Source organism: Rhinatrema bivittatum, chromosome 7 (assembly GCF_901001135.1).
Source record: "Rhinatrema bivittatum chromosome 7, aRhiBiv1.1, whole genome shotgun sequence".
Taxonomy (NCBI): Eukaryota; Metazoa; Chordata; class Amphibia; order Gymnophiona; family Rhinatrematidae; genus Rhinatrema; species Rhinatrema bivittatum.
The window spans coordinates 120,469,245-120,491,331 of NC_042621.1; the positions used below are offsets into that span (position 1 = coordinate 120,469,245).

Genomic DNA, 22,087 nt, shown 5'->3' on the forward strand with positions numbered 1-22,087 from the left:
GGTTTCAAAAAAGAAAAAAATTGTTTTCAAGCTGTTGATGATGGGTCCAGAGCAGAAGCAAGCTGGACCATACAGTATTGGGAGCTGGAGCAGAATTGAACAATAGAGCTTCTTGGCCCAAAGAAAGAGGAAGAATCCCATCCATGAGGGTTGAAGGGGGCAACTGCAGCTGCCCCTTGTGCTTCCCAACGGAGGAAAAAGTGAGTGATTCAGAGAGGGACCCTGTATGTGTGTGATTGAGCATGTGTATGAATGTGCATGTATGAGTGTGTGTGGGTGCGACAGTGTGTATGAATGTGCATGTATGAGTGTGTGTGGGTGCGACAGTGTGTATGAATGTGCATGTATGAGTGTGTGTGGGTGCGACAGTGTGTATGAATGTGCATGTATGAGTGTGTGTGGGTGCGACAGTGTGTATGAGCATGATTTTGCGATTCAGTGTATGTGATTGATGATTGATCAAGCACATTTGTGTGTGTGTGTGTGTGAGATAGAGAAGAGAAAGTCTGTACAACTCCCCCTCACTCTGCTAATCCAGGACAATCTCAGAGCATTTGGAAATCAAAGATTCTCAAGTATGAAGAGCGGGAGATTTTTTTAAAATTCTTATTAGTTTTAATTATTTGGTGTTCTTTGATGTGTCTACTGTTTTGAAATATTTTATTGGTGTTTCAAAAAATTTTTATGAGTTTTCAATTACTGGATGTTATTCTATTCGTGAACTGTTCTGAAATCTGTATTCTTTTTATTTGAATTGTTTTGCTGTTATTGATATTTTATATTTCTTGGTTTTATTGCTTGATGTTTTATGAAGAATGTTAATGTTTCCGGTTTTTCAGCATTGCACTGCACACAGAGTCTGGCTTATAGTGGTTTCCAATTCAATATTTGCACATTTCTATTTATAAACAAATAAAAACCAAAACGGGGGTGCAGTATCGGTGCAGTGTACTCTGGTGTCTGGTAGCACTTATTTAAGCAATAACCATGTGTTGGTTATAACTCAAATAAAAGTGATTACTGTGTTTAATCTAGTAAAATTAGTGCTTGCTTCAAGTGCTTCCAAAAACCGCTATAGTGGTCAGAAGAAACCATGACTTTGGACAACTCTCCTAGTCCATAAAGCAGACAGCCTCCGTGGAAACACTTTCAGTGTCGGGCAGATGGCTCAACTCTTTGCTGGAATATTTATGAATATTGGACAGCGACAGTTTCATATCACATTGCAACAAGATAAGTAAAGGGGCTTTAACATATGCAGGCGAGTTGGGCTGATCGTTTGAGGAGAGTGTTGGGTTGTGTGATACCTAACCAAGAGTCATCATCTTTTAGATAAATTAAAAAATAAAAAATAAAATAAAGCTTTTGGAAGCACTTGAAGCAAGCACTAATTTGACTAGATTAAAAACAGTAATCACTTTTATTTGAGTTATAACCAACACATGGTTATTGATTATATAAGTGCTACCGGACACAAGAGTACACTGCACCGATATTGCACCCCTTTTTGGTTTTTGTTTGTATATTCTTAAGGGTGGTATTGGTGAGGAAACGTCTTTTGTGACATTTCCATTTATACCTATTGTTCTCTTTATTCTGTATTTGGTGAGGGTCTGTCTTTATTCTGCATGTGTGACTGACGTGAGGTATTCTACTAGCATGTAGTTTCTGTATATGGATCTATAGAAGTATGACTTCTTCTGTTTTCCTAATAGAAGATGGTGAAATTAAAACTTACCTGTTAATTTCCTTTCCTTTAGTCCTGCCAGACCAGTGCAGACAAATGGATTATGTTTTCCTGCCAGGAGATGAGACAGAGAAAAAAATCTCAAAGCTGACTTCACTCCTCCTCTAAAGGTCTGGTGCTGCCTTCAGCTCTTCAGTACTATGTCAAAGCTAAGACAACCAATGGCAATTGTTTGTTTTGGATTCCAAACCACCATCGCAACCATAACCTGTATTGCAACCGTCACTGCTCGACGCCATCACTCCGCCCTCTTTACCTCTGTGGCGACTCCCTCCGGGTCTGATGGACGGCTGGCTGCAGCGGCATCTCCATGCCGTCTCCCTCCGGCGACCCCAGACCGGCTCAACGTTGCAGATCTGCCATGTTGCCTGAAGACCTAGGGCACGCGCGCGCTCTGATTGAAGTACCAGCAAGAGCGCGAACCTCAGGGGCGTCCCCTGAGATGACATCATCCGCTTTCAATATTTAAAGGTCTCTATTTCGCTAACAAACTGAGTTAGCAAGGACTCGCTTCGGCTGTCCAAGCTACTCTGCCTAGGGGGATTGCTTCGGCTACACCTCCCAAGCTACTCTGCCTCCTCGGACTTACCAGAGGTACCCGCTCCTCGGGGGCCTCGCACTTTTTCTTTACTTTCAGATTACAGATAGGAACCGGTACTCGCTCCTCGAGGGCCCATGTTCCTAGACACTCTGAAGATTCGCTACTGCTTGGAAGCTATAGCTGCTACAAACAATTGTGAGTTACCATCGCTTTCTTAGAGCTTTCCTTGGAACCAGGTACTCGCTCCTTGAGGGCCAAAGCTTTTCCAGCTCCTGAGCTTCCTTGAGACCTTATGTGAGTTTTGTCATCTAGTTCTGTTCATGAACTCTGCCTACTCTGCCTACTCACTTTCTACAGTTTCTCAACAGCTCAGCCATCCTGGTTCGCTGTTCCAGTACCTGAGGGACTACAGCACTGCCGGGCATATCAGCTCACTACTGCCACCTCTGGTGGTTTCAAAAACCTGTTTAATAAAAGAACTAATGTGTGTCTGTCTCCATACTCATGCCTAGCCGGGGGTCCCTCTCGGGATATCCTCCCGGGGGCATGGTCATCTGCCACCGGCCCAGGGATTCACCTACAACTATATCAGATTCATTACAGGTTGCTACTCCTTAGCAAGACGATATCTGAGACACTACAAGATTGCTAATCCTCCTCCTTTAGGAGCCATTACATCATATTGCTACCTCACAGCTCCATCACAGAGCTTTCATAACCAATTGCTACTCCTATCTGATTGTTCCTCCCATCAGATAGCGGAACATAACAGAATCCTAACAACCTGATACAGCCAAAAATCTTTACTCCATGATTATTAACCCAGGAATAATAATTCCTAAACCAAGCTTACAATTAGGCCAACTGCATTTAGAGTGAGCAACAACATACTCACTGTTACACTTTTTAAAATTGAGAACCCTTGATCACTGTGGCTTCTCTGGGCAGGTTATGGACTAGTCTGACAGGACTAAAGGAAAGGAAATTAACATGTAAATTTAAATTTCACCTTTCTTATCATCCATGGCAGAACAGTCCAGAGAAGTGGGATGTACCAAAGCTCCACTGAGATTGGGTGGGAGGAAGCCACAATAGCTCTCAAGACTCTTGTATCCAAGGAATAACCTATCCCTGCCTGCACACCCACACTGAGGTGCTTAGAGCTGGGATGCAATAGAAACAAGGGTGCTGCTCTGCCATTATCTTCTAGAAAGACAGATTTTGATTCTGCCAATGAAGAATTCTGTGCCCTCATCGAGCAGGATTACTGGCCCTCTTAGACCTGTATACTCTTGCTGGAGCAGGCCAACATGCTCTTCTCCTCAATTTATCCTGAAATTGATGCCTTAGATACCACTATGCCTTAACAGGACACATTAATAAATCAAAAACTTATCCAAAAAGAAACTGGTCATCTACAAACATCTCAAGGTGACCAACAATAGACTTGAAGTGGCTGTCCCTGTTCTGGCCTACATCACCTGAATTTCTCACCCTCATAAGTGAGAAATGCCCGATTCTGACAAAAGTGAAACACTACTCTCCAAAAGAGAGCATATTGGGTGCGGAGATACCCTTTCCTTAAAATTACCAAAGACCACCAAGGAGACTGACTTAAACAACAAGACTCAAAGAAATATGCGAGAGAAACAGATAGCAGATCCCTTTAAAATTAAGCTCACTTCCACGTCAAGGAACCCTCCCACAGTGGAGGATTTGTGTTCTTGACTCCTCGGAAGAAAGTAACCAATCCAAGATTTTCTATGACTGTGTTTCTTTCAGCAAGTCAGAGCCAATTTCTGCCCCCTGTGAGATTTGCGAGTTATGCCTTCATTCCAATCTCCTCTGGTAGAAGGACAAGATTGAAGAAATGGTCTCCTTATGTAAAGTGACCTCAAAGAGGCTCAAAACTCTCAAGTCTGCTATGTGGTTCTCTTTCGCACCAACAAGGGCTGTAACCCCTGACATTATTTATTTATTTATTTATTTATTGGCTTTTATATACCGACATTCATCCAAGATATCAGATCGGTTCACAGCATAACAAAAACTTACGCATGTAGGGCGTTTTACATAGAACAGGCATGGGTAGAATGGACATAATAAACGGCAACTATAAACGGCAACTGGGGGATACATTAAGTATCTTCACTATGTAGCCTGGTTCTTTTAACTGCCAAGATTGTAAAAAATAAAAATGGAACGGATGTTTGAGGGAGAAATCCGCTGACTAGGGGTAAAGATGAAGGAGCACCCCTGATTGCACCTTCAGAACTCAGTCCAGGGAATGTACAGGTTTCTGGCGAAAATTCACACCAAAGACTGGAAGCCAATCAGTTTTACCATGATATCCAAACCCCCCTGGTTCCTACTTCCTTTTTCAGCTGAAGAACTTGCTTGTCTTGGAACTTCATGTGGCTGATCTGAAATCCACTCATGGAGGCGCACCACCATGGAGATGCACCACCATGCAGGCGTACCACTTCTGCTGGCCCTTACACTTCAGGGTCTGAAAAGTTTCAGCGCAAAACATTCGTCTGTATGATGAGAGTGTTGGCCATGTGTTGCGACCATCGCTGCCCGATGTCTCCACCCCGCCCACCTTACCTCTGTGGAGACTCCCTCTTTGCTTGTTGGATGGTTGGCTGCTGCGGCGTCATCTTGCTGCCCTCCTCCAGCATCCCCAGACCGGCAAGACGCTGCACTCTGCCATGTTCCCCAGAAGCCTAAGGGTGCGCACGTGGCGCAGCCCCGACTCAAGTACCAGCAGTGGTGCGGACCTCAGGGGCGTCCCCCTGAGATGACATCATCTGCACCGGATATTTAAGGTCTCTGAATTCGCTAACTAATTGAGTTAGCAAGGAAAGGTTTTCTTACGCTCCTAGCTACTCTGCCTCCTCAGACTTACCAGGGGTACCCGCTCCTCGGGGGCCTCGTTTCTCTTTTGCCTTTCAGGTCGCAGTCTGGAACCGGTACTCGCTCCTCGAGGGCCCACGTTCTCAGACCGGCTTCTGAATACCACTTCTGCCAGGAAGTCATCGCTGCCTACAACACCAGTGAGTTACCATCCTTCTCTCAGAGCTTTCCCTGGAACCAGGTACTCGCTCCTCGAGGGCCTAATCCATTCCAGCTCCTGGGCTGCTTCAAGAGACTATTGTGTGAGTGTTACCATCAAGGTTGTATTCCTGAACTCTGCATACCCTGCCTACTCACTATACTTAGTTTCTCTACAGCTCTGCCATCCTGGGATCGCGGTTCCAGTAGCTGAGGGACTACAGCCCAGCCAGGTGCTTCCAGCTCACTACTGCCACCTCTGGTGGTTTAATATACTGTTTAGTAAAAGAACTAGTGTGTGTCTGTCTCCAAACTCTGAGCCTGACCGGTGGTCCCTCTCGGGATCTTCCCCCGGGGGTGTGGTCATCTGCCACCGGCCCAAGGATCCACCCACAACTATCCCAAACAATAACACCATGTGAGCTGCTGCTAGGTCCTGCAGAGGAACTCCAACTCAGAACAAATCTGACTCACTTACCAGAGTATCTGATGGCTACTAGATTGCCTCAGTTTGTTCATATCAGCTAATGGCGTTACATTGACTGCTACCGTCTTGGCTGCCTTCTTGTGAGCTCTGCTCCTGATTTATTTTCTAGGAAGAGAACTGTGATTGATCAAACCAGCCTAATCCCCTAGTAGTATTGCACCACTCAGCACAGGAGACTCCAAGTGTTCCTGTGAAGGAGCACAGCAGAGCACAGCAGCCTGCAACAAGATGACTGCTCCAGCCAAATCCACTGTCCTGGAATACTTCCCCAAGGAAGAGAGAGATAGATGCCTGAGCAGATTGTTTTAGCCTCTAAAACAGCTCCCAACTAGGACTGGTCCTGCTTTGGGGACAGAGAGAAGAAGCACCCCTACCTGGCCTCTGAACTTTGGTCCCTAAACTTCCAGAACCAATTCCACAAGACAGAGAGGATAAAACTATACAAAAATGTTGAGATTGCAATGGTCATTGCTCTGTGGGGGAATTCCTGAGATACATGGCTGTGAACTCTGTGGCCTCATCATAAGCTAGCAATGACCAGGCCAGATGGGAGGGGTCTGACCAAAGGGAGTTCCCAGCATCACCTACCTCCACTAACCAGCTGTGAATCTGTCCAGGAGCTGTTGGTTCCCGTATAGGAAGGTTCGAGACATTCCCCCTTTGCACATCATTACTTGCAGGAAAAGTCGCCATGGCATCCACTGAGGGATGGATGTTGGACCCAATGCAGGAGAATTTGAGTCACAAAGCCATTGTTTATAGAAAGTGGTGAGAGAGACTATAGAAAAAAATAGAAAGATTGTTTAAGCAGAGGCTCACTCATGGGGATTCCTGAACACTTTGCTTTCCTCCACCAATTGTGGTTTGAAAAAAGATGCTGCTCAAGCAGAACCACCCTGGATTTTTTTTTTTTTTAACAAGCTGCAGTTACTTATTTCCAGCTGCACAAGCTTAATTTGATCTTTAAAGCCTTTCTAAGAAAACTCATTGTATAGAGAGGAAGAGAGCTGGTTCTACAGGCTGCTCCCTTGATTGCTCCACTAGTAAAGAGGGCAGGCAAGAGGAACTCCAACAGGCCTGGAGGTGACCTGCCAAAATAAAAACTCCATAGCGAACTGGAGCTATGCAGACTGTGCTGTGCCTGAGGGTAAATCTGCAGTTCCCATGAAACTTCTCCATTCGACTGCTGGAGGGAAGAGAGAGGTAAAGAGCCTGGCATGCTTAACTTATTTATCTCTCTTTTTTTCAGGCTCAAAGCGGCAAAAAAAAAAAATAAATGGCTGAATCCTGCCAAAGCATGAGCGCTGACCAGACCCTGTTACATGTGCACCTTAGCACTATATCTTTCCCCATGGGAGCCAGAGTTTCAACTGTGGAACCCACCCAGTTTTGCTTGCAGAAGGATGATGAACGTCCATGGATTGCACCCTCCTACCTGGGACCTATCATGAACTGTGCTGCCCGTGGGTTTCCCCGCGAGCAGACTCACTTACCACGCTGCCTTCTTCACCCGACGCAGCAGGACGCCGCCCCAGATCTTCATCTTCTCCGCGGACAGAGCCACGGCCTTCCTGCCTCTCCCCATGGGGCCGGGACTGCCCCCGACGCCATTACCATCTTCGCGGTGCTAGGCCGCAAGCCCCGGTTCCATCCGGCAGCTGGAGCCGCCCCCAGGGCTCCCCGCAGCGGCTGGAGCCGCTGCTGATGTCAGGGCCTGCTCCTCAGGCCCTGCATGCATCTCTACGTCAGTGCAGGCCACTGTCCGCAGTCCTGCACAGCTTTCTGCTTGCTTCTTAGGTGCTGGCGCGCCTCTTCTCTGGATTTAAAGGGCCAGGCACAGGAAGTGTGCTGGCCCCACCTAGGGAGTGGACTTCCTGCTTGAGCCCTATAAAAGGGCTGTCTTCTCAGTCTGTCGTTGCCTTGCATCGGAGTGTCATCCCTCTGGAGGCTCCTGCCTGCCAGAGCCTTGTAAGGAATTCTGTTCTTCGTGGAGCTCCTCGTCTCGTCTCCCTTCTACCACGTCTTCGTGTCTTGGTGTTTTGCCTGAGGTCCCGGTCCATGTCCTGATGTCTCGTCATGATCTCCCACCTCCTGATGAGCCTGCCTTCCAGGATGTTCTTCCCTGCATCTTCGTCTGGTGCTCCTGAGCCTTCTGTTCCTGTAGAGCTGTGGTTCTTGGATGGTGTGTGCCCGAGAATGGAGCGGTCTGCAGGTGGGATTGGTCCCTGTGCTCCAGAGCCTTTGTTCCCGCCAGCCATAGAGGGAGCTTCGGGTGACATTGATTCCGTCATTGGAGTTCCTCTTTGCCTGGATCTTCCCCATGCTTGTCCTGCTCTCCTCGTGGTCCGTGACCAGCCTCCAAGGGCTGTGTAGGGCGCACAGTGGGACAGGGTGGTCCGCGACTCAGTCCCGTGGGTGGCCTGAGTAGGGCGCCCTGAGAGACAGTGCAAATGTCCTTCCCCCCCAGCTGTTGTCAAGTACCAAGTGTCTTTGTCCGTGATGCCGTCGCATCAATCCAAGTGTCTTGTTCCGTGATGCCGTCGCATCAACCGAGTGTCTTCGTCTGCGATGCCGTCGCATCGACCATAGTCCTGTCTACGTGTCAAGGCCCATCTGCCCTCAACCTCAGGCCAGGCCTGCTGCTCCATGCTGTTCCTTGCAGCAGGTCCGAAAGGGCTCAGAATGGTCGGAGGACCATTCAACTTCCAACATCCTTGGGTGTTGGCCTTGGGAGCTTGCAGGCCTGGCAGAGGGTCAGACAGTCAACCTCGCTGGGACACGCCGTCAACCCTCGGCCCGGCCCTGAAGGTCTGGGCTCGGGTCGAGGCCCAAGGGCACACGAAAACACTAGAGTGTAACAGAATGCAAGGCCTTTAGAGGCCGTCTTTCTCAACAGAATGCAAGGCCTTAAGGCCGCCCTACACAACAGAATGCAAGGCCTTTGAGGCCGCTACACAACAGGACCTGTCCGCTTGCAAGCCAGACAGAATGCACTGGCTGATCTGCTGTGCCACCATGACTTATCTGTGGTCCCCCCCCCCCCCATGAAAAATACAGAAGCAAACAGGGAGAGGGAGGAGGGCACCTCCAAGCCACTAGCAAAATCCAACATAGCATCAAAGTAGACAAGGAGGCAATTCAGGGAAGAAGCTGTTCTACAAGCTTTTTAAATCTTTTTAGGTTCTCACTCTATCAGGGAAATCAACCCAAAGACAGTTGCCTAGGAACCCTGGTCAGTAGCTCCTGCTGTCAGACCCACCAATGGAACAAAGTCACTGGATTCCACTCAGTGCTTGATCCATTGGTGCATGAACTCAGACCCAATTGAGTCAATTCCCAAGGGTGATGGGAGAATCAGTCCAACAGGACTGTCTTCTGGAGCACTCTCATGACTTGGCCTATGCTCCACCGGGAACCTAGTCAGAAAGCCTTCCCAGGAACTGCCTACTTGTAGCTGAAGCACCAATCCACACATCTGTACCATCCTCTGGAGACAAAGAAGAGCCGAAGGAAGCACAAGACCGTTCTATAGGACGTGAAGTTAGCTTTGTGCTTTTCTTCTCTGTCTTCATCTGCTGGAAAAAGACATAACCCACTTATCTGGACTGGTCTGGCATAGACAATGAAGTATTGGTGTTTTAGGGCCTGGGGTGATATTTGCAATGTTACATTTTCATAAGTAGAATTGTTGCAGTTTGAATGCTGGTAGTGCTGTTTTGGTATGGGATGTTTACTATACTGTAATTCAGTTTACGCATGGTTTTCTGAAGCCCAAGCCCACACCCAGCATTCAGTACCATATGGGATCCAAGTGTCTTTTTAGCAGGGTTTTCTGGTGGCATCACAGCAGTGCATATAAATACTATATATATATATATATAGTGTCATTTTTACTTCAAACTGTACATTTAACATTCTTTTTCATGTAAAATCTGTCATTATAAATTAAATGTCTGGGTTTTTTGTTTATTGTGTGTGAGGAAGGCTTGACTGGGCAGGGGCACCAGGCTGTAACATTTGCTTAGGGTGCTTATTACCCTTTCACCAGCCCTGCAAGTTGTTTAGCCCTGCTCTAATAAAAAATCCTGTCAGGCCGCACTATTCTTCGGGGTCTGCTTGCTTGCTGAGAGGCCCATTTGCTACGTTCCTTACCTGTTCCGGATTTGGCGCTGCTGGTGACGTCGGAGAAGGAGGAGCCGGTAGACAATACAACTCTGTCTACTCCGGCGCGACGCCGCCGGCGCGACGGTTAAGCCGCGCGCGGTCAAGGGGCGCGCTCGGCTTAGTCCGGCTTCGTCCGGATTGGGCCGGCATTGGGCGAACAAATTTGTCTCTGAAGAAAGGGCGGCCTTAGAAAACGGCGACAAGATAAGTAAAATTAAAATTCTTCTTGGGTTAAAAGTGAAAGCATTCATTTGACTATTTTCTTTAAGAAGTGTAAAAGGCTTGATAGTATTACCTGGTGAAGTGTGCCATGCCCCACTCGAAAAGAAAAGCAAAATTCAGAGAATTATCTGCAACATCAACACCAGTAAAATCACATCAAGTAACTATTCCTGATTGCTTTCAAACTTCTTCATTAAGAACACCGGCTGGAGCCGCTAGCGGCATGACTCAGGAGCAGGAGTCTGCCGCTCTGGCTAATGAACTATCTCTTACCCCCGGTGCCCCGGAGAAACCGGCTCCTCCCATTATGGATTACGAGTGTGCCAAAATGACATCAGGAGGCCCACTCAATCTCTCTAGAGATGTTGGGATTCCAACTAAAATCTCAATGGACACTGAAGATCTAAAGTCCTGGGAGATTGGAGAAGGCTCGGACATTTTGGGAGGAAATGGCAGTTCTCAAAAGCCAGGGGAGGGTGATTCGGGAAACATGGGACAAGATATATTAGAGATAATTCCCAAAAAATTAACTTTGGAGGAATTGGGATTAATGATTATGAAGATGCAGAAGTCAATCAATAAGTTAACCTTAAATGTGCAAGAAGTTTTAAATAAAAATGCATCTGTGCAAGGGAAGGTAGAGATATTGGAGAAGAATGTTAATACTGCTGTTGAAAAAATTGGGGGAATACAGAAAACACAGGTTAATGTAATAAAATCTATACAAGAACATGAGGGGAGATTAGAAATGATAGAGAATATGAGTAGAAAACTGAATTTAAGAATATTAAATTTTCCACAAGTTCATCTGGTTACTCCAGGGGATTTGTTTAATAGTTATCTTAAGAATATTCTAAAATATTCAGATAATTCCTTGCCTAAACTATCTAAGGCTTATTATTTACAACAGGTTAAAGTGGATAAAAATGCAAAGGCTGAAGAAACTTTTAACCTGACTGATTTCCTAGAGAAATCTTACGAATCTAAAATTGAAAGTAGAGCTACCTTACTGGTACAATTTATGTCCCAATCAGAGAGAGATGAAGTGTTGAAACTTCATTTTCGACAACAGAAATTAGATTTCTATGGAGCACCAGTGAGAATATTCCCGGATGTTACGCGAATAACACAACTCAGGCGAAAAAATTTCATAGCACTTCGTAAGGAAGTGGTAGATAGAGGAGCCCAATTTTCTCTATGTTATCCCTGCAAGTGCTTTATAAAATACCAACAAAATTCATATATCTTTAATGTCCCAGAACAACTAAGAGCGTTTCTAGACACCCACCCCGAGGAGCAGTAATAAAGGGATTACAAGTATAAATGAATGAAGGAGTACTAGGAAGAATATTGGTTAATATAATTTTGTTCCTGTATATGCTCCGTTGTGTTTACTTATCATCAATGTTTATCTAATAATTTTCCTTTATTATCCTTTATTAATGATATGATACTGAAATATAAATAGTACTAAGATTTGATTTCTTTGAATGATGTATCTTCTTGGTATCAATTGTAATTTTGTAATAATCATAAGAAATGCAATAAATAAAAAATTAAAAAAAAAAAAAATCCTGTCAGAAGTAACTGAAGCAAGCTGTAATTTTTGAGGTCCACAGAAATCAATACACACTTGCCAAAATACTCACATTCTTCAAATTTTACATATGGTAAAGTGCAGTCACAAACTATACCCACAGTCTCTCCATTTTAGGAGTATGTGCTAGTACCTTCAAAACAAAATACTTTCCCCTCAATATATGTTTAAAGGGATCAGATTATAAAATTTGCACCTCCCATGGAAATCCAAGAGGTTTCCCACTAAAATTCATTACATGCCGCTTTCAAGACAAGCTCCCCTTTCTCTCCAAAAATGAGACGTTTTTAGAATTTTAAATGCCATATCCTGTGAAGTTGCTAAGATGTGAGTTTTTGTAGTCCATTAGATACGCGAGAAAACTACTAAAACGGTCCCCAAAATAATGTGAACAGTAAAGTCGGCTGTAAATGACGTCGTCGGTGGGTTCTCCGATTCACAGACAGATTTGGACTCTCATTCAATAGGGGACACAACCCGAAGCCGCCAGTTACACGCATCAAGCTACATTTCCTGGCTGGAAACGTTGCAGTTTCATGTGAGGACATCCGCATGAAACAAAAGAGAAATAAAAAAAAAAAAAATAAAGGTCATTGCAGCTCTTAAAGAAACGGACATGTCCTTCATGGGGGTGAAGTGAAAAGGAAGCTGCACTTACGCACACATTTCCCAGTCTCCCTCTCCCACTGCCCCAGCTCTCTGGTGCGCTCCCTCTCCCCTCCATCGCATCTCTCTTTTTTTTTTTTTTCTCTCCCTGGTTCTGGCCCCTCCTCTCCTTTTTTTTTTCTCCGCATCTCCCACTCCCTCCCCTCCGGTTCTGGCCCCTCCTCTCCATCTCTCTCTGCCCCTCCCTCCCTCTCTCTCCTCCTGTTCCGACGCAGGCTCTTCGGTCCTCAAACCCTGCCCGCTTCTCAGCCTCCTGCATCCTCTGCAGCATCAGGTCCCTTGCTCAGCCTTCTCTCCGTGCCCGGCTCGGCCATGCCCTCCCCGGGAAGCTGCCTGCCGCTCCTGCAGCTCCTGCTGCTGCCTCTGGCCCGGGCGCAGGCCGATAGCAGCAGGGGAGAAGGTGAGACCCCGCTGCCCGGCAACTTCATGGAAGACGAGAAATGGCTGGCATCCATCTCCCAGTACAGCGGCAAGATCAAGCACTGGAACCGCTTCCGAGACGTGAGTCCGACGTGGGGAAGAGGGTGCAGACGCGGGGGAGGGGGGAGGATAGAAAGGGAAAAGAGCCAATGCAGAAGCGGGGAGGGCAAGCAATCCGAGAAATGGAAACCGATATGTTTGTGTGCATTTATATATATATATAAATATAATTTGTATTAAGATCTCAAGAGGTAACAATAAATTAGTATATAGCAATTATCTTCTGGTCTTGCTATGTACCTTTGAGTTCTCTCTCTCTCTCTCGGCTTTGCCTGTGCTAATCTCTGGTCATCCTGTATTCTGGGGGAAGGAAGATTAGATTATAGGCTGCAGCTCTCTAGCATTGATTGAAATGTATGCACATTTGCAGTTCTAATAAGTATGCTTGCAAAGCAGCCGCGGGCAGAGAATTTCATGCAGACAGTAGCTCCTGCCTTTAACATATCCAGCAAAATGCCTAATTATATGTCAGAGGGAGGTAGGAAATGGCGAGATGGCAGTCAAAGGGCACACCTGTGCTTTTCAAGTAATTAATGAATGAAAACATTATGCAGACAGCAGGCACCAGCTACATAAGATAAAAGGATGGAATATTTTTAATTAGGACACACTGCAGCTCTTGTTGTTAGCCTAGGCTGATAATTACATTGTTTTGGGGGAAAAAAAAAAAAAAGGAATTCTGTGGATCTGATTTATTATGAGGAGGAGGGATTTTTATGTTTGTTTTACTTTGTGCCTGTGGGAATAAGCCTACAGGCACAAAGTCCTACATGTCCTATAAATGCTGGAGGCTGAGTCAGATTTGCAGTGCAAATCTCATTCATGGCGTTTCAGCGGTTGTGTAGCTCGGTGTGGTACATGGAGCTGCAGGAATCATGCATCTGCATGAGTTTTGCGCTGAGAAATACTGCGGGTATTTATTATTGACTGGTGGCAGCCTCCTGATTCCATGGGCTCCATATCTACTCCTGCCTCAGTACTTGTTATGAGGCTGTTTAATGCTTTTCTCGGGTTTCTGGTCACATCTGGGTAGAACATTCAGAGGACATGGAAAACGAGCTTGACATCAGAGGCGGCAGCAGCAATTTACTTTCAGGAAAGAGACCACAAAAAAACCTGCTGATACAGTGTGTGTTAAACCGGATGCATACATATATGCATACATCTCTGTGATTGTATTTCTTATTCGTTATTAAAGGACTCTGTCAAAAAAAAAGCAGTGAGGTGACTTGCCAGGGGGTTGTGGGAGGTCTTGGACTGCGATCGGACTCAGCGCCCTCCCCTGCGCAGGTATGCAGCAGAGAACATTAGGCACCCCTCTATAAGAATGCATGAGATTTAATGCGCATTGAGTGTGCTTTGGTGGACCAGAAAGGTGGTATTATAAAAACATTAGATTAGATTCTGCTTGGGTGTTTTGTGTTTTTTTTTTTTTTATATCTACTGGTTATTTCTCAGTTGTTCTGCAAATAGCTATTGATTGCTTTATCGGTACTTCCAGCCCAGGAAGCCACATGAATACATTAAACCCGTACAGCAGGAGTCTGGGATGAGGGAACCTGACAGGAGTAACAACCAAGGATTTATTCTTTCAAAGCATCTTTTTTTTTTTTTTTTATATATAAGCAAATTGGACTGGGACCTTACAAGCAACCTAACCTTTGAGCATTGTGGTGGAGTGGGTGGTCATACTGGGAGCTAATGAGCAGCCTCCCTATGGTGTCTATTCTGTGCTGTCTGGTGGAGCCCACGTTAAAACCTATGTTAATTATCTCTATTTCTCATAGTGCTAATTGTTTTCTAAACAAGAAGTTCAATCTTCCTGCTTTGGCCATGGTTGTAAAGTTATCGTCTTCTCAGTGAGGTTGGATGACAGGTGCAGACAAGGTGATTATGTTCTCCTGCCAGCAGATGGAGACAGAGAAAAAAAGTTAAAAGCTGACTTCACTCCCCTTATAAAGGTCTGGTGCTGCCTTTAGCTCCTCAGTATTATTCTGTCTGCAGCAGATGGTGGAGATGTGTGGACTGGTGCTTCTGTCCAAGGCAGAAGCTATAGACAGAGCTCCTGGGGTGAGCAGTCTTTGGGCTGATTTCCCTGGTAAAGCAGGAGAATAAATAATAATAATCAAAATAATAATAATAAAAGTCAGCACCCTGCCCAAGCAAAACTAGGTTGGTTCCCCAATTCAAAGCCCTGACCCCTATGAGGGAAGCATATGAAGCAGGGCTGCTCAGTGTGCTGTCTCTGCAGACACATTGCTTCAGTTTCAGGTAATCAGATGGACTCAGTAATTAACTGCACAAATTTTGGAATTGTCACAGCTATGATGAGTTTTCGTGATGATAGTTGAGTTTAATGAAGTAAACCGCAACTGTGATAGAAGCTGGAGTTCAAATTACAAATGGTAAGTAACAAACTCTTTCTCAAGAGTTTGTGGATAAAGGATACAGAAATAGCAGGTAGCTTGCCAAGAGCCTTTGCAAACTGAAAATCCCTTCAAGCAAGAAACTATCCCAAGCTGCTTTAGGTCGGAGGGACTAATAAAAAAAAAAAAAAAAGGGAGAAAGAAAGGCAGTACAGGCTGTAAGGGAAACATATCAAATACACGAGGAAGACAGAAGAATGAGGGTGCCAGTTTTGGCAGTATTATATATATATATATATATAGCCCCCATCCGCTGTTGGGCAGTTCATCGTTTTATGTAAACCGGAGTGATTTGTAATTCCCACAAGAACTTCGGTATATAAAAATTAAAAATAAATAAATAAATATATAAATGTGACAAGTAGGCTAGACTCTTTTCCTCGGAGAGTCAAATGGAGAAGAACCGTGGGGTGGGCTACAGATTTACCTTCAGGCACAGCAGAGTCTGCACGGCTCCTGTTCACTATGGAGTTATTAGGGCAGCCGGTGACCACCAAGCATGTTGGAGCTCCTCTCTCCCATACGCTCTGCTAGTGCAGTGATCGAAGGAACAGCCTGTTGAACCGGCTGTTCTGCCCTCTGCACAAAGGAGTTTACCTACAGGGGCTGGTAAGACCAAATTAAGCTTGTGCTGCTGAAAATGACCGCAGCCTGTTTCAAAAATAAAATAAAAATCTCGGGGTGGTCCTGCTTGGGCAGCAGCTTTGGATTCCTCATTGGATGCTTCCCAGCATTATTCATGTTCCCACATAGAAGAATCTCCTCCGTATGGGAAGACCAGCTGAGGGATTTGCCCTCAGCTGGTCTTCCCATGATAGAAAGAGTGAGGTTCTGCTTAAACGGTCTCATTTTTTTATGTCTTTATAGTCTCTCTCCCCAGGCTGCTGTGCACAGTGGCTTTGTGACGCAAATCCCCCTGCATTGGGTCAAACATTCCTCAGTGGAGACCATGGTGACCTTTCCCACAAGTAAACAATGTGCAGAGGGGAGGGTCTCAAACCGTCCTGCACAGGGACCCCAATGGATTCACGGCTGGTGAGGCTTGCAAAGTGGAGGTAAGTGATGCTGGGAGTTCCTTTTCGTCAGACTCCCCCCCCCCCCCCCCCCACCAGTCTGGCCTGCTCAGTGCTAATTCAGGATGAGGTCACGGAGTGCACGGCGGTGCCGCTGGGGAACTCCCCCCACAGAGGGACAGCCATCGCAATCTCAGCCTTACAGCTTTATCCTCTGTAAGAGAACGGTCTTGAGGAGTGGTCCTGGAAGTTTAGGGACCAAAGTTTAGAGGCCAGCTAGGAGTGATTATCAGAACCTCCTCCACCTCCCCACTCCCCAACCAAGACCAGTTCTGGTTGGGGGCCGTCCCAGAGGCTAAAAGCAAATCTGCTTAGGCAGCTCTCTCTCTCCCTTCCTCGGGGGAGGTATTCCGGGAGATTAGATTTGGCTAGGGCAGTCGCCTCCTTGTTGCAGACTGCGATTGTCTGGTGTGCTCCTTCCTGGAAACACTTGGAGTGTTCTGCATTGGGTGGTGGGGCATCACTAGGGAGACTTCCCTTTCCCCTCAGGGACAGTGATATTAGGCTGGTTTGGTCAGTCACTGATTTTAGGGACCTGTCGCTTCCTAGAAAAGAAATCGGGGGGGTGGGGGGGGGGGGTAGTATTTATTTCAGGTCTCCCAGTAGAGGCGGTGAATTCTCCTAATCTTGTGGTCCCTATGGAGAATGGCAGACCTTTTCTTAGGCATTTCCCCACAGGGATACACAGGGGCATTCCCTCTTATCCCCTCCAGGGGTTACAACCAGATATTTCTCAGACACTGTACACTGGATCCCTCAACGGCAGTGCCAAGGCTTTCCCCTTCTGCTGACCAGGACTCTAGATATCTGTCTGTCAATGAGTAGTAAAGGCCTCTTTATGCATGCAGGGAATCTTGTTCCTCCTTTAATCAGACATCTGACACTAGGAAAACCCAGGATTAGGCGGGGAGGAAACCCTATGCTGACTGATAATTATTTCAAATAAAAATTAGTCTTTTCCAGTCTCTGTATAAGGAAGCTCTTATGTCTCCGAAGAAGAAAAGTGACCTTATGGCCTTGGATATCATTGGCATAAGGTCTCACTCCCTGTGTCCATTTCTCCTGTTTCCATATCCGCCCCAGCATGGTCTGTTCTGCAAGTCCTAGGCTCCAGAGCAATGGACTTGAATGTAGTACTTTAGGTACAGATCCATGTGCATCTTACTCAATTTGTTCTCCTCTCAGGATGATATTCAGTGGCCCAGAGTTACAAGGCTATTTCCCTTTCTCTAGAGAAGGTATAAGGGACCTTAGCAGGTGGTTTTTCACAGTTACCTCATGAAGGGAATAGATCTTGAGTCTCCTTCAAGATTCTTTTTTGCCATAGGCATTACCCTTCTTGCTTGAGAGGGGAGTTATGATCCGGAGCAGCTAAAGCAGGAACAGGAATCGTAGTGGAGAACTAATGGGTCCAGGTCTAGGCAGGGATGGCAAGCTAGCATTCCAGAAATCTTGGGCTTCTAACTCAAGAGAAGGCAGCCCAGATGGTAGCAGTCAGTGTAATACCTTTAGCTGATGTGAACAAACCGAGGGAATCTAGTAGCTCCGTGGTACCTTGGTGAGTGAGTCAGGTTTGGTCTAGAATGGAGCTCCCCTGCAGGACTTAGCCGCAGCTCTCATGGCCAACGCTGTCATTGTACAGATAAATGTTTTGAGCCAACACTTTTGACACCCTGACGTGTAAAGACTGGCAGAAATGGCCTTTGCCCTTCTAGGAGTCAGGTGGTACACTTCCACGAGTGTCGTTCAGATCAGCCCCATTAAGTTCCTACATGAACAAGTTCTTCAGTCAGAAAAAAAAAGCAGTAACCAGGGGGGTCGGATATCCTAGTAAAATCATGACTGGTATCCAGTCTTTGACATTTGTTTCTGCCGGAAGCCTGTATAGTCCCTGGACTGAGTTCTGAAGGTGCAAGCAGGAGTGCTTCTTCATCTTAGTCAGAGTAGTTTTTCCTAGAAGTTCCCTTCCATTCTTTTTTACAACCTTGACTGTTAAAGGGACCAGGCTTCATGGCGAAGATACTTAATGTAAGGGGTTACAGCGAAAGTGCACTAGGTAATAGACCTTAGAATTTGCAAGGTGAGTTTAAGGAGGAGACAATATTTCCTGTTGAGGGGGTCTTATTCCTTCAATCTTGTCCTTCTACTAAAGGAGATTGGGATGAAGGCATAACTCGCAAATCTCTAGGAGGGCAGAGACTGGCTGTGATTTGTTGCAAGAGACACAGGTATGGAAGCTCTCTCATGATTCTTTCAGATTAGATACGTCCAGGGATTCCAGATCACAAGCCCTCTGCTGCAGGAGACTTCCATGACTTGGAAGTGAACTTAGTTATTAAGGGATCTGGCATCCCTTCCTCTCAAACTTTGTAGGGTATCATCTCTTTGAGTCTTGTCATTGAAGTCAGTCTCCTTAGTGGCCTTTGGTAATTTTAAAGGAAGGGGTATCTCTGTGCCCAAATCGCTCCTTTTTTTGGAAGGTAGTCTCTCACTGCTGTCAGAATTGGGCCTTTCTCATGTACGAGAGTGAAAAAGCCAGGCGATATAGGCTAGGATGGGGTTGGCCACTTCAAGTCCGTTGTAAGTCCAGTTTCTTCAAAGATAGGTTTTTGGTCTATTAAAGCATCCTGTTCAAGCACAGTGGTTCTAAAGACATCAATTTCAGGAATGATTGTGGAGAGGAGCACATTGGCTCATTCCAGCAAGAGTTTGCAGGTCTCAGTAACCCCACTTTGAGGGTGAAGGCGTCCTGTAGGTGTCTTTCCAGAAGATAATGGCGGGGCAGTGTCCTTTCTCCCTTTGCATCCCTGCTGCCTTGGATGCAGGAGTTCTGAGAGCTATCATGGCTTCCTTCCACCCGGACTGGGTGGAGCTTTGGTACATACCACTTGTCTGGACAGGTCTGGCACGGACGAAGGAAGGTGAAATTTAAACTTACCTGTTAATTTCCTTTCCTTTAGCCCTGCCAGATCAGCCTAGAACCTACTCATGGAAGCTAAAGCATCAAGGACTTCTCATAGAAATGCCGGCAGAAAAGGACCAATGGTCCATCCAGTCTGCCCAGCAAGCTTATGGTACTTTCTGCACTTATCAGTTTCCCAGAACGTCAAAGTCAGGGCCTTTGTTGGTTTGTGTTTGAGTCCAATTCCTCGTTATCTGCCATTGAAGTAAAAATCAATATTGAAGTGCATCATTGGTTAAGGGTAGTAACAGCTGTATCAGCAAGTTACCCCTATGCTTATTGTTTTCCCTGACCGCAAAATTCAATGTCATTGTTGTTTGCTGTCTGAATCTAATTCCCTTTTTCCTCTTTTCCCCCTGCCGTTTGAAGCAGAGAGCACTGATGGAGTAGCGACAACAGTATGAAGGCTTATTGGTTAAGGGTAGTAACCGCCACACCAGCAAGTTACCCCCATGCACTCATTTCTTCATTTCCATCCTCTAGCCTTTAGGGATCCACAATGTTTATCCTATGCCCCTTTGAGTTCTTTCACTGTTTTTGTCTTCACCACCTCCTCCGGAAGGGCATTCCAGGCATCTACCACTCTCTCTGTGAAGAAATATTTCGTGACGTTGGTTCTGAGGCGTCCTCCCTAGAGTTTCATTTGGTGATCCCTAGTTCTACTGATTTCTTTCTAACGGAAAAGATTTGTTGTTGATTGTGCATCTTTAAAACTTTTCAGGTATCTGAAGGTCAGTATCATATCTCCCTTGCACCTCCTCTCCTCCAGGGTATACTTATTTAGGTTCTTCAACCTTTCCTTATAAATCATTTGATAGAGACCACCAATTTGGTTGCCCTTCTCTGGACCGCCTCCATCCTGTCAATGTCCCTTTTGAAATACGGTCTCCAGAATTGAACACAGTACTCTAGGTGAGACCTCACCAAGGATCTGTACAAGGGGATTATCACTTCCTTTTTCATACTAGTTATTCCTCTTTCTATGCAGCCCAGCATTCTTCTGGCTTTAGCTATCACTTTGTTACATTGCTTTGCAATCTTCAGATCGCTAGACACTGTCACCCCAAGGTCCCTCTCTTTCTCCGTGCACAACAGACCTTCACCTCTCATCACATACAGTCTTTTGGATTTCTGCAATCCAGATGTATGACTCTGCACTTCTTGGCATTGAATTCCAGCTGCCATATCTTCGACCACTGTTCAAGCTTCCTTAAATCACATCTCATTCAATCTGCTCCTTCTGGTGTGTCCACTTTGTTGCAGATCTTAGTAACATCCGCAAATAGACTAACTTTACCTTCGATCCCTTCCGCGATGTTGCTTACAAAGATATTGAACAGAACTGGTCCCAACACCGATCCTTGTGGCACTCTGCTTAACACTGCTTTCTCTTCAGAGTAAGTTCCATTTACCATCACACACTGTCTTCTATCCGTCAACCAGTTTGTAATCCATGCCACCACCTTGGTGCTCACTCCCAAGCTTCTCATTTTATTCACAAGTCTCCTATGCGGGACCGTATCAAAAGCTTTGCTGAAATCCAAGTAGATGACATCAAGTGCTTTTCTTTGATGCAATTCTTTAGTCACCCAATCAAAAAAAAGCAATCAGATTTGTCTGACAGGACCTTCCCTTTGTGAATCCATATTACCTTGGGTCCAGCAATCCTCCTGACCGGTTAGTTCACTATCCTTTTCTTCAGCAGATTCTCCATTAATTTTCCCACCACGAAGGTGAGGCTGACCGGCCTGTAGTTTCCAGCCTCCTCTTTGCTACCACTCTTGTAGAGCGGGACCACCACTGCTCTTCTCCAATTATTCAGCACCACTCCCATTTCCAAGGATCTATTCAACAGGCCACACAGCAGACCCGCCAGCATATCTCTGAGCTCTCTCAGTATCCTGGGATGAACCTCATCAGGCCCCATAGCCTTGTCCACTTTCAGTTTTCCTAGCTCTTCCCATACATTCTCTTCTGTAAACAGATTTTCATCTCCACCTACAGTCTTGTCAACCAGCAATGGTCTTTCTCCAGGGTCTTCTTTAGTGAACACCGAACTGAAATATTTGCTTATTATTTCCACCATTTTTTCATCTCTCTCCACACATTGATCATTGTCACCTTTCAATTTCATAATACCACTTCGGACCTTTTTCCTTTCTCTCATCTATCTGAAAAATGATTTGTCTCCTCTCTTTAGCTCTTTGGCAGTCCTTTTTTCTGCTTGAATTTTAGCTTTCTTGATTTCCTCCCTTGTCTCTCTTAGTTTAACCAGGAATTCTTCCCTGTGTTCCTCATTTTGGGATCCTTTATACTTCTTAAATACTGTTCTTTTTGCTTTTATTTTATCAGCCATCTCCTTTGAGAACTAGATCGGTTTCTTATTTCTCTTACTTTTGTTTACTCTTCTAACATATAGATTTGTTGCCTTTTTAATTGCTCCTTTTAGTTTGGCCCACTGTTTTCCACCTCTCCCATTTTCTCCCAGTCTTCTAGTTCTATCTCCAGGAAGTTCCCCCCCCCCCCCCCCCCCCTAGTCTGACAAGTTCAAAATCTAACAGCCAGTACAATGTTGCCCATATTCAAGGCAGCTGGCTTAATTGTGAGCTTGGTGTAGGGATTTGTGTTCCTGGGTTAATAACCATGGAGTGAAACGTTTTGGTTGTGG

The 22,087-nt window shown here is 45.6% G+C and overlaps 1 protein-coding gene across 2 annotated transcripts in view; it reads left to right on the top strand.

Annotated features, from left to right (window-relative positions):
• Positions 1 to 12,679: 12,679 nt before the first annotated feature.
• The window catches only part of SPOCK2 (SPARC (osteonectin), cwcv and kazal like domains proteoglycan 2), a 152,266-nt gene continuing 142,858 nt past the window's right edge, over positions 12,680 to 22,087 (top strand). For both annotated transcript variants that reach the window (XM_029609035.1, XM_029609036.1), the window contains exon 1: positions 12,680 to 12,979. In XM_029609035.1, coding sequence (XP_029464895.1) covers positions 12,791 to 12,979 — 189 coding nt within the window. In that variant the 5' untranslated portion in view covers positions 12,680 to 12,790. The remainder of the gene's footprint in view (positions 12,980 to 22,087) is intronic.